Genomic DNA, 10862 nt, shown 5'->3' on the forward strand with positions numbered 1-10862 from the left:
TTATTATTATTTATCAATCTTTTTTTTGCTTTTTTCTTAAGCTCTGCTTATATTAGTTAAATAACATTAGAATAAAGTAGGTGACAGATAAGTAGGGGAATCTTTTTGACGCACCCTATTCCTTTCGATGTTTAGACCCTCGACTTGAGAAACGGCGAGTCCTACCAAACGGGACAAACGGAAAGAGCTTCTCCACCGAAGCACCAAGGAGCGGAGCTATTTTTGCACTGCATCTACGAAGAAAACAAAATCCCATTTGGTAGGACTTCTCAAAGTATTTCTCCACTAATTTTTGATAAAACTCTACTAAGGAGCAATTTCAAAATGATTCCACTACCGAAATTGTGGAGAAATCGCAAAACAGCTTACAATAGATAGGAGGAGCTAAAAATAATAACTTCACCGGCTTCTTCTCTCTCCAAGCATAAAGTGATTATACCATATTACTATTGAGAAGTTATTTTACCGAACATTTTGCAAAATGACTTCAACTCCATTAAAGAAGCTGTTCCTACCAAACGGACCAATACAACTCTTCCGGCTCCACCCTTTTACACCTGCCCGTTAGGATGTGCTCCTTAACTTTGTGGAAATTACACCCGAGATGCCATTCGAGGGAGCAGGGCGGCGCTGCGGCAGGCCTGGAGCGACGGGAGAGCAGCATGGTGCTATGGGACCGGAGTTGTGCGGTGCGGCTTGGTGGGAGAGAGGAGCGACGGGAGAGCAGCGACGACGCTGCGGGGCTGGAGCTGCGCGGCGCGGCTTGGCGGGGGAGAGGAGCGGCGGTGGGAACGAACGACATGGTGATGAGGAAAGAGACTAGACAAAGGAGGAGACCGAGGAAAGAGGCGGGTGCGGCGTCTGGATACAAGAAAGACGTACGGAAAAAAGAGAGAAAAGTAGTGAAATCCGAAGGGAGCGGTAAAAAGAAAAAGAAAAAGAAAGGGGAAAAGAAAAAAATGTGAGAAATTGATTTTTAATCTACAATTTATTTTCATCTCATATTATAACATTATTATGAAGGGTACGATCGGATATCTTTCATCTATTCCAAAAAAATAAATACGAGGAGCTGTTTTGCCAAACGTTTTTCAAAACGACTTCAATTCTATTAAAGAAGCCGCTACACTGGAGAAGTCGGAGCTGGATCCGAAGGAGCCGAAATCTTACCAAATAAACCCTTAATGTAGGTGCCTTTGGCAGGGCTTTTGAGGTGGTTTACCACCTGCTCATGCACAAATCATACCAAACGCACAAAATAAAACTAGCTTCGCTACGAAAGTTACCACAAGCTTATTGGGAAAATGAAACCCTACCAAGTACCAAATACATGAAATAAAACTGGTTTCACCGTAAAAGCCGCCGATTGTAAAAATGAGCTAGGCAATGTGAGCGAATAAGTGGCATGAGCCGGAAAAAAAAAAGGCATAAAAGCCACCATAAGCTGATTGGAAAAATTAAAAGAAAAGAGAAAAACAAACTAAGGATATTAAGGATATTTGACATCTTCTATCCATCCAAAAAAAATTGAAGAGAAGATGACCGGTCCCACTACCAAGGGTACCCCAACAGAAGGAACTAAGGCTCCCTTTGGTTGGGCTTCCAAACTGCTTTTGCAAAAGCCAACCAAAGAGGTAAAAAGTCATACATGCTTTTGCCTAAAAGTAGCTTTCACTCTAGTACAAATCCAAAAGCAGGTTTCCCTCCTGCTTTCACCTGCTTTTAGGCAAAGAAATTACCCACCTGCCATTGGTTATGTAGGATACCGATTCGTTTTCCCTTTCTATTTCCCATCCGTTCGTGACCCCTCGTCCGTCCGTGACCCGGTCGCTGCCCTCGCACCCGGCCGCCGCCCCAGCCGCACCCGGCCGACCCCCATCTAGCTGCAAGCAAGCGAGCAATTTGATTCCTGAGACAGACAGACAGAGAAGATAAGCATTGTATCCATGGCGGCGGTGATGGTTGAGGCAGGGCCGTGAGCTGCAGCGCTACAGCGACAGCACGCGCGGTCGCATCGTGGTGGGGTACGTCCCCTACCGCACCAGCGGCGGTGGCGAGGTGGAGGTGCTGGTGATCAACTCGTAGAAGAAGGGCCTCGCGGGGGGCATGCTGATCCCCAAGGGCAGGTGGGAGCTGGATAAGTTCATGGATGAGGCGGCCCGGCGGGAGGCCGCGGAGGAGGCCGGCATGGTCGGCGAGACGGGCCCGGCCCTAGGTCGGTGGTGCTACCGCAGTCGCAGCTACGACGCAACATATGAGGGGTTTGTGCTCCCACTCCACGTCACGGCGGAGCTCCACCAGTTGCCTTGTCAGCGGTAGCGGCCACGGTGAAGGCCGCGGCGATCCTCGACTCCGCCCTATAGGCAGGCGCGCGCGGGCTCGCTCTGGCATCGCTCGCTCCGAGTTGTGCCGGCTCGTGTTTTTCGGTCGTTTCCTGCGCGCGCGGCAGGAGGCTCTTGGTTGCTCTGCTGTCGCCGGCACAAATCTCCTTCTTTTGTAGACCTCCGAGGTCGGGAGACCCCCTCCTTTCTTCAAAACTGGCACCCGGTCCCTGGCCTATAAAAAGGAAACCGGGCCTTCTTTCTTCCACTCTCGACTCCACAACTCACTTACACACATTCTCACACTTCGCACAAACACTCGCTTGCAAGTACCCATTGTAAGCTCTAGTGCACTTGAATCCAAGTAACATGACTCATGCCGAAACTGGACGTAGGGATCTTTCCGAACCAGTATAAACCCTCTTTTCTTGTGTACTAGCCATTGAAATTGAGAAGAGCGCGGTGTATAATCACTAGTCGGCGGTACAAAATAACAGTAGAAATTGTTTTACCAAATATTTTTCCAACAAGACAAGCCAAAACTACAAAAGTCGCTTCACCAAAAAAGTCAGAGCCAAAATAATTTTAGCATGAGTCAGAATTGTGCCAAACGAACCGTAATAACAGAAAATAGCGCGGAGTAAACAACATAATACTCCCTCATTTAATGCATTTTTTATGCATAGGAATTAGGAAGCACATGGAGTCAAAGACATCCTCAAGATATTGTGGGAAAAGAGTAAGTTTGGGCCAAATATCAAAATTCAATGTCATTTCATTTTCAAAATGACCAAACTGGTCATATGGAAGATGTTGTACTCTAGTTGCGCATTTTTTTCTTTTCTCTCATGCTATACTTTATATGCTCATTTATAGGAGCGCTTAACGTCCAAATTTTCATTAAATTCTAGATAAATTTTATTTAAAAATAAATTTGTTAATTAGTTAAATAACTGAATCCTAGTATGAAATTTTCGATTTTTTTCAAAATTCATCTATTTCGTTGGCATCTTAAATTTTTCGCGTTTTGAATCCAATGCACCAACATTCACGAGCGTCTTTCAAAATCCCATTCCGTTCAACTGAGAAAAAGACGGTAAGGTGTCCCGGTCCCAGCTGCCAGCGAAGTCCGCGAACGAACTGAAGGAAACAAAAAACCAAGAAGATGAGAGCAACTTGAACCGGAAGCGACTCGAGTAGGCGGTCAGTCCACTCCCACCACGCCCGACACGCCCACCCCTCCCACCGCTTCCCTCTCTACTCCAGTAGTCCAGTCTCCACGCACACCAACGACCCAAGCCACCGCGATCAAAGCAGCCCGTTCGCCGCTCCGCCCGCCACCCGTCGTCGCCGGCAGCGAGCATGAACCACGATCCCAACCCCTTCGACGAGGGCGCCGACGACAACCCCTTCTCGGTAACCCCCTCTGCTCTGCTCTCCCTCCCCCCATCCCCCATTCCGCGTGGGTTTGGCACGAGCGGCGTGGCAGATCTCGGATGCGAGAGATCTACTCGCTTGGCTCTGGGGGCGTGCTAACGAGGTGCTGCTTTGGTGCCGTGTAGAATGGAGGAGGAGGAGGTGGGGGAGCGCGCGGCGGAGGCGGCAAGTCGCAGTTCGGGTTCCGGCCGGCGGAGCCCGTCGGGTTCGGCGGTGGCAGGGGCGACGCGACCGTCGACATCCCCCTCGACACCATGAACGTAAGAGAGGCTGATGCTCCGTCCCGTTACTACTTCGTTGCGTGATTATTGATCGAGCGAGCTTGTGTGGTAATGTGGCTGTCTTTTGGGATGAAGGATTCGAAGGGCAAGGCGAAGGAGCTGTCGCAGTGGGAATCAGATCTCAGGAGGCGAGATGCGGTATGCGTGCCTTGCTGTTCCCTTGGATTCTCACTGTTAATCATTGACATGGATCTTGACTGAATTTTCTATTCTTCCGTGGAATCTTTCGGGGTCAAGGATATCAGGAGGAGGGAGGAAGCCCTCAGGAGCGGTATGCTTCTGCGTTATACTAAAATTGAACTTAGCTCAATGGTTATCTTCCATTACGTTCACATGGAACAACGAATTGAGTGTTGTTCATTGACTTCTGATTTGATGCCGTAGCTGGGGTGCCCATGGAGGACAAGAACTGGCCACCATTCTTCCCAATCATCCACCACGACATTGCCAATGAGATACCAGCAAACGCTCAGAAGTTGCAGTATCTTGCGTTCGCGAGCTGGCTTGGTATGCATGCATCCTTGATTTTAGTTTTTAATGCACGGTGTGCTACATTTAGTGTTTCCAGGTGTTTGTACAGTTGTACTTACCATCTTACCGAGGGTGTTGTTTTATTGCTATGATGTACAGGCATTGTGCTTTGTCTCTTCTGGAATTTTATTGCTGTCATAGTCTGTTGGATCAGAGGGGGAGGTGAGCTCAGGATTTCTTTCTAGCTAGTTTCTGTCCTTTCTATATACTGCTTTTTCATGCACCTCCACATTTACTGTACTGTTGTACTTGACCTGCAGTTTAAGTACATACAAGTGCTCATTTTTATTGCATTGTTATGCTTTTAATGCAGCAGACCACTAAATCTTGGATAATTTCATCCTTGCAGATTCCAAACTATTTTTCCTGGCTACTATCTATGGTATGCTTGGCATCCCTTTGTCTTACTTGATGTGGTATAGGCCTCTGTACCGAGCAATGAGGTATGCAACTATTGGTTAATGCCTCCTGCTATACATACTGGTTAGAAATTCGTTCATACTGTTAATTTATGAATTGCACTTCCTTTCAGCTGGACATGCATAATTGCATAGTAATGATAGTATTGTAGTAGGCAATAGTACATTGTTGATATTCTGGTTTGACTAAAGTGAAGTACGAAAACAATTTTTTACCAGATGTGTTTAGCTTTAAATGATCTGATGGACCTTCTGCTTTATGTTTTCTAGCACTAACAGTGGTTTTGTACTAATTCTCTGCTAACATATTTGACAGAACTGACAGTGCTTTCAGCTTTGGATGGTTTTTCCTCTGCTACCTGGTAATTTCTTCATCAAGTCATGGTTTCTGCATTCTTGATATTGATGCTATGAACCTGATTTGTTTACTTTATGTATCTTCGGCTGTGCACAGCTCCACATTGGCTTTTGCGTATTTGCCGCCATTGCTCCTCCAATTATATTCCGTGGAAAATCATTAACGTAAGCTTCCTTGCACATCGCACATTTGATGGGAGTATAGAATTTTCATTGACTACCATCATTTGACTCTTTCTTTAGTCACCACTAGTGGTGTTTGTTTATGTTCACTCTTACGTAGTGCGATTAGGAACACCTGACATTACCTTTCCAAAATTAGGCTGTGCTTGTTAAGTTTTGAACTTGAACTTCACTCTAGTTTACTATTATGTACTTAATCTTTGAGTTGCTTTTCTTAATGCTTACAGTTCAGATAGATTGTCTATCTCATTATAATTCTGCAAGACTCAGAATTTTAGTTTGTCTATTTTGTTCTAATAGAAATATGCTTTGTTTGTCATCAGGGGTATATTGGCTGCAATTGACACTTTCTCAGATCATGCGATAGTTGGGGTGAGTACATCTATAGATGTTTTTTTAATCTTTTTGCAGCTCATTATTATAAAAGAGCAACTGCACTTGTTTTCGTCAAGCACTTTTGTGCTTTTAGTCTGCAAAGTCTTCATTGCAATTTATAAGTTCAGAAGATGAGTATCTGACATGTAAACCAATTTCCTTTCCCTTCAGATCTTTTACTTTGTCGGATTTGCCTTGTTTTGCTTGGAGACACTTGTGAGCATATGGGTTCTTCAGGTCTGTGACTCCACTATGCATGTTTGCCATTATATCTCTTCCGTCCTATGCATTGTCCTTTTCTTTCTCAATTTTCATGGTGTTATGAAAGTCCTTTCTGTTAGTTCTTGGCACTCAAATGCATGTGGGATACATGGGCATTTCAATCACGACAGCCATTTACGGTGGATTGTATATGTTTTATTTTCTGTTATGCTCATTTGAGATCAATATAGTTACACACAGAACAATTGTAAATGTTTGAATTTTAAATCTTTAATTCCTTTCAAATATAAACTTCTATAGAATAAGTATGTCTTTTATTATATGTGACTACATTTATCTCCAGGCTTCTAGCTATTCAATTCTATGCATAGTTCTCAATAAACTGAAGTTCTCCTTAAAATGTTGAAAACTATAGGTTCCTAATGTAGTTATGATTTCTACATCTATGAATTTGTACGAATTGTTTTGAGTTTTGCACCTGCAATTTTTGCATGGTGCATAGGTTCCTAATGGTTCCTTTGCTTTTTATGTGTCACCTCGTCTGTTTCTAATCCTTGTCTTTATAGTTTCTATGTTCTTTTTCGTCATAATATTTGTTTCAACAAGGACTGCACAAGCATACACAATTAAATACACATTGTCATAGAAGAATATAGGAAAGTTGAGAGTGAGCATGTCGAGTCATTGTGAACAATGTTACCTTTTTTATTTAAACCATCAACATGTGTGAAGAACTTTTGTTTATACCATACATTCTGCTAATACCAACACAGTTTACTTTCCGACCAATACCAACAGTGGTTTGATCTTCGTTTTGTTTGGTGTGTGCAGAAAGTATACATGTACTTCAGAGGGCACAAGTAGGCCATGGAAGGATTTCCAATACATATGCTTGCGCTGCGGTTCTGTGCATACACATAAGTACATGTCAGTCGTTGTATGTTATGACAATGACAATGTAATTTTTAACATTTAAAGTTTGTATTTTGGAGGGGTATGCCATTATATTGTAGTGTCGTTTCTGGACCGATCTATTATTTACTAGTATACAAAGTACACGTCGTGCTCACTTCTGTTTGCTAGTGTGACTGAGCCGTTTAAGTGTCTGTTGGTGCCTCACAACAAGAGCCCTGGTTGTTGGAACCCAAGATAGCAACCATCCTGGCCTCCTGGGATCTCATTTGTATGTTCTGTGACGTTGAATTAATCTCCCTGTCTTGGAGGTTCAGCTTCTGCCGGTTCTTGCCCTCAATGTTTCCGACTCTGCTTACGTGTCAACATCAGGAGTAGATGAGACTCTCTTTGGTAATATTCTGGTTCTCACATTTTCTGCCAGTCAGCATGGATGCAGCTGCGGCAACAGAGCCAGCATTGCTGTCCACACTGTCGTGACACGATTACGCAACTTTTTTTGGAGGATTTTATGTGGCAAATTGGCAGTGCAGTAGCAAATATTGTTCTCGGCTCGTGAATCCAAATGAATTCATTTCTCTTGACGCGCACGGGCATGTGTTTCGGAATGGCATATCTGAAAAAAGGAAACGAAGAAGGGAGATCCCTCACAGATCACTTGGGCATCAGGCGATGCGGACGCTGACAAGTCCTGGCCGTCGAGTGAGGCGGATGCTTACCTGGCGCACCCCCTACAGAGCAATCAGGTTATCGCGTGGACTGCAGGGGCACTGCGTTCCGAGACCAAGAACGTACATGTCGCGTGAACAGCACGGTACAGGGGGATCATCAGCAACATCCTCGATCCATTCCACCCAAAGTCCTCCCAGGTCTCTCATCTGCAGCCACCCATCATTCCCTCATCTGAAACCAGCCATCCTCGCGCCGCCACGTGGCGAAACCATATCTAAATTCATGGAACCACAACCAAGCTTTCGCTCGTGCGGCCCGGGCCATCACAAGTCAGGGATCAGCTAATCAGCAACGACAAAAGGAGCACAAGTATTCTCCAGGTATTAAAATTTCAGACACGTATAGGCATCTCAAATACGTAACGTATTAGCAGACGAAACAATAATAAGCAGAATAATTTCAACGTATAAACCCTCCAAAACCTGCTATGGCATGTTAAGAACACCAGGAATAGTGGCCACTGATAAAACATTTTCGCTTTCCTGAGCAAGAAAATTCAGCTTACATCCAGCGGAAGAATACTGACAAAATACACTTGTACTAGGAATGAAAGGAAGAACTCATTTTCAGCTCAGTATAGGACGCCCTTGATGTTATCAGAAAAAACAAAGTGAAAAATAGGGACACCACATCATCGACATCCTCTTGTCCTACTTATGTTCTTCTAGCTCCACATCCACCATTCCATTCTCACTCTCTTCTTCTCTTCAAGTTCCACTCACGAGGCTTGGAGGGAAGAAGAGAAGCTTAGCCCAGAACAAAGGCCGGCAAGCAAAAAAATGGCGATCAGCAGCGCGCACACCACCACCTCTCTGCACTCCCCATGCACAACCGTCTCGAACGCAGGATTCAGGCAGAAGCAAGTCATCTTCTTCACCAGCAACAGGAGAGGCGGCAGAAGGCACGGAGGGGCAAGAACCTTCCAGATTTCATGCTCCGTCGAGAAGCCAGTGGTGATTGGCCTGGCAGCAGACTCGGGATGCGGGAAGAGTACCTTCATGCGCCGGCTCACCAGTGTGTTTGGTGGTGCCGCAGAGCCACCCAAGGGCGGGAACCCGGACTCCAACACGCTCATCAGTGACACCACGACCGTGATATGCCTTGATGACTACCATTCCTTGGACAGAACCGGGAGGAAGGAGAAGGGTGTGACAGCCCTCGACCCAAGGGCGAACAACTTTGATCTCATGTATGAGCAGGTGAAGGCAATCAAAGAAGGCCAGACAATTGAGAAGCCAATCTACAACCATGTCACTGGCCTCCTCGACCCACCAGAGGTTATCACGCCCCCAAAGATTTTTGTCATTGAGGGCTTGCACCCAATGTAAGCTCAGTCTATGCCCATGCTCCACTTGCGGCTACTACTCTGGCTCATTCTCTCATAGTATATGGTGTTTGTTCTTTTGTTTCTTCATTATATTCATGGCTACAATAAGTTTCCCCAGACAAACTTCAATTCTCTGGTGCCTTGAGTTAAAAGAGCAAGTCAAAATAACAGGATTGTGTTAGAAACCATGAAAACAAGCAGAATTATTTTCTCTTTCTAATATCTAATTACCACTTATTTGTTTCAATCAGGTTCGATGAGCGTGTGAGGGACCTACTAGATTTCAGTATTTACTTGGACATCAGTGATGAGGTTAAGTTTGCATGGAAAATTCAGGTCAGCTGAACAGAAATAATTATATTTTTCTTGTTCCTCATGAGTCATAAAAGGGACTTTTATGCTGTTTTCTATCATCTAAAATATATCACCGATACTTTGGCAGCGGGACATGGCAGAGCGTGGGCACAGCCTTGAAAGCATCCAGGCTAGTATTGAAGCGAGGAAACCAGATTTTGATGCCTTCATCGGTACAGCATTCTGTCAACTTTGTCTTTTTTAATTGAAGTCGCAAGTTATGTTATGATCAGCCTAAGTTGTTTCTGGATAAAAAAAGACTATGCAACAAAATGCTACATCAACTAATGAAATTCAAACTCAACAAAATGAAGACATGTTAACGCTTACCACTCGGTGTGACAGATCCGCAGAAGCAATATGCTGATGCTGTGATTGAAGTTCTGCCAACCCAGTTGATTCCTGATGACAATGAAGGAAAGGTGCTGCGTGTTAAATTGATCATGAAAGAAGGCGTGAAGCACTTCAACCCAGTTTACCTCTTCGATGAAGGATCAAGCATCAGCTGGGTACCTTGTGGAAGAAAGCTCACATGCTCTTACCCTGGCATCAAATTTGCATATGGCCCGGACACTTACTTTGGCCATGAGGTAATTCATCTCTGTTTATTTGTCTTCTTCAGTCAGGAAAAAGTTTGTCTGTTACTTGGAAACTAACTTGACACCTGATAACGATCTAGCTAGTAGTTCAAATTAGGATTTAAAAAAAGACCAAACCACTTTTAAACTAGTGATCAAGAATTTCCTTGGCTGACAAACTAAACTGTTGATCAGTCTCTACCTGACCCAAAGTTTTTAGAGTTAGCATTTGCTTGATGTATTCAGGTATCAGTGCTGGAGATGGATGGGCAATTTGACAGACTAGATGAGCTCATCTACGTGGAGAGCCATCTAAGCAACCTCTCAACTAAATTCTACGGAGAGGTGACACAGCAAATGCTAAAGCATGCAGACTTCCCAGGAAGCAACAATGGAACAGGTCTCTTCCAGACCATCGTTGGACTGAAGATTAGAGATCTCTATGAACAGATAGTTGCTGAGAGGGCTGGTGCACCAGTTGAGTCAGCGAAAGTTTAATGATCTCCACATTCAGATTTCCTACACCTCTTCAAACTCAATGAGAATGAGAATCCTCGCATTTCCTGTAATTAGTTCGGATATATCACAGCTAGAAGGAGGTAGAAATGTCATTGCAGTGCTCAGGAAAACATGCAATGGAATTTCTAGAAATCCCTCGCCATGGGGGTGCTCTTGCATCTCTTTTTCACATGTTTGAATGTATACCTCTTCCATGCTTTTATGCAGAAAGAAATACAACTGCCTGGTGCCTGGTACCTCTCTGACCAGGAGCCAATGTTTATGCAAGAACAGTCAAGGATCGAGATAGAACATCTATTTTGATGACACAGGTA

The 10862-nt window shown here is 44.5% G+C and overlaps 2 protein-coding genes across 2 annotated transcripts; both read left to right on the forward strand.

Annotated features, from left to right (window-relative positions):
* Positions 1-3510: 3510 nt before the first annotated feature.
* On the forward strand, positions 3511-7195 carry LOC117834156 (secretory carrier-associated membrane protein 5). The gene is made up of 12 exons (XM_034713784.2): positions 3511-3737; positions 3884-4018; positions 4115-4177; positions 4277-4310; positions 4424-4546; positions 4670-4732; positions 4920-5013; positions 5306-5351; positions 5444-5511; positions 5853-5901; positions 6076-6141; positions 6958-7195. The coding sequence occupies exons 1-12, from the start codon at positions 3684-3686 to the stop codon at positions 6988-6990; spliced, it is 828 nt and encodes a 275-aa protein (XP_034569675.1). The 5' UTR covers positions 3511-3683; the 3' UTR covers positions 6991-7195.
* A 1251-nt stretch (positions 7196-8446) lies between these two features.
* Positions 8447-10818, forward strand: LOC117834135 (phosphoribulokinase, chloroplastic). Its single transcript, XM_034713768.2, has 5 exons — positions 8447-9094; positions 9349-9433; positions 9540-9624; positions 9797-10041; positions 10276-10818. Exons 1-5 carry the CDS (start codon positions 8550-8552, stop codon positions 10525-10527), a joined length of 1212 nt encoding a protein of 403 aa, XP_034569659.1. The 5' UTR covers positions 8447-8549; the 3' UTR covers positions 10528-10818.
* Positions 10819-10862: the final 44 nt, after the last annotated feature.

Source organism: Setaria viridis, chromosome 1, assembly GCF_005286985.2.
Source record: "Setaria viridis chromosome 1, Setaria_viridis_v4.0, whole genome shotgun sequence".
NCBI classification, from domain to species: Eukaryota; Viridiplantae; Streptophyta; class Magnoliopsida; order Poales; family Poaceae; genus Setaria; species Setaria viridis.

Bases quoted from the DNA above. Each gene is read 5' to 3' on its own strand.
- LOC117834156 (XM_034713784.2), top strand. From the start codon at position 3,684: ATGAACCACGATCCCAACCCCTTCGACGAGGGCGCCGACGACAACCCC. The intron at 4,311-4,423 runs GTATGCTTCTGC...TTGATGCCGTAG, and splicing joins GGAGGAAGCCCTCAGGAGCG to CTGGGGTGCCCATGGAGGAC. The intron at 5,352-5,443 runs GTAATTTCTTCA...GGCTGTGCACAG, and splicing joins GGTTTTTCCTCTGCTACCTG to CTCCACATTGGCTTTTGCGT.
- LOC117834135 (XM_034713768.2), top strand. From the start codon at position 8,550: ATGGCGATCAGCAGCGCGCACACCACCACCTCTCTGCACTCCCCATGC. The intron at 9,095-9,348 runs GTAAGCTCAGTC...TGTTTCAATCAG, and splicing joins ATTGAGGGCTTGCACCCAAT to GTTCGATGAGCGTGTGAGGG. The intron at 10,042-10,275 runs GTAATTCATCTC...TGATGTATTCAG, and splicing joins ACACTTACTTTGGCCATGAG to GTATCAGTGCTGGAGATGGA.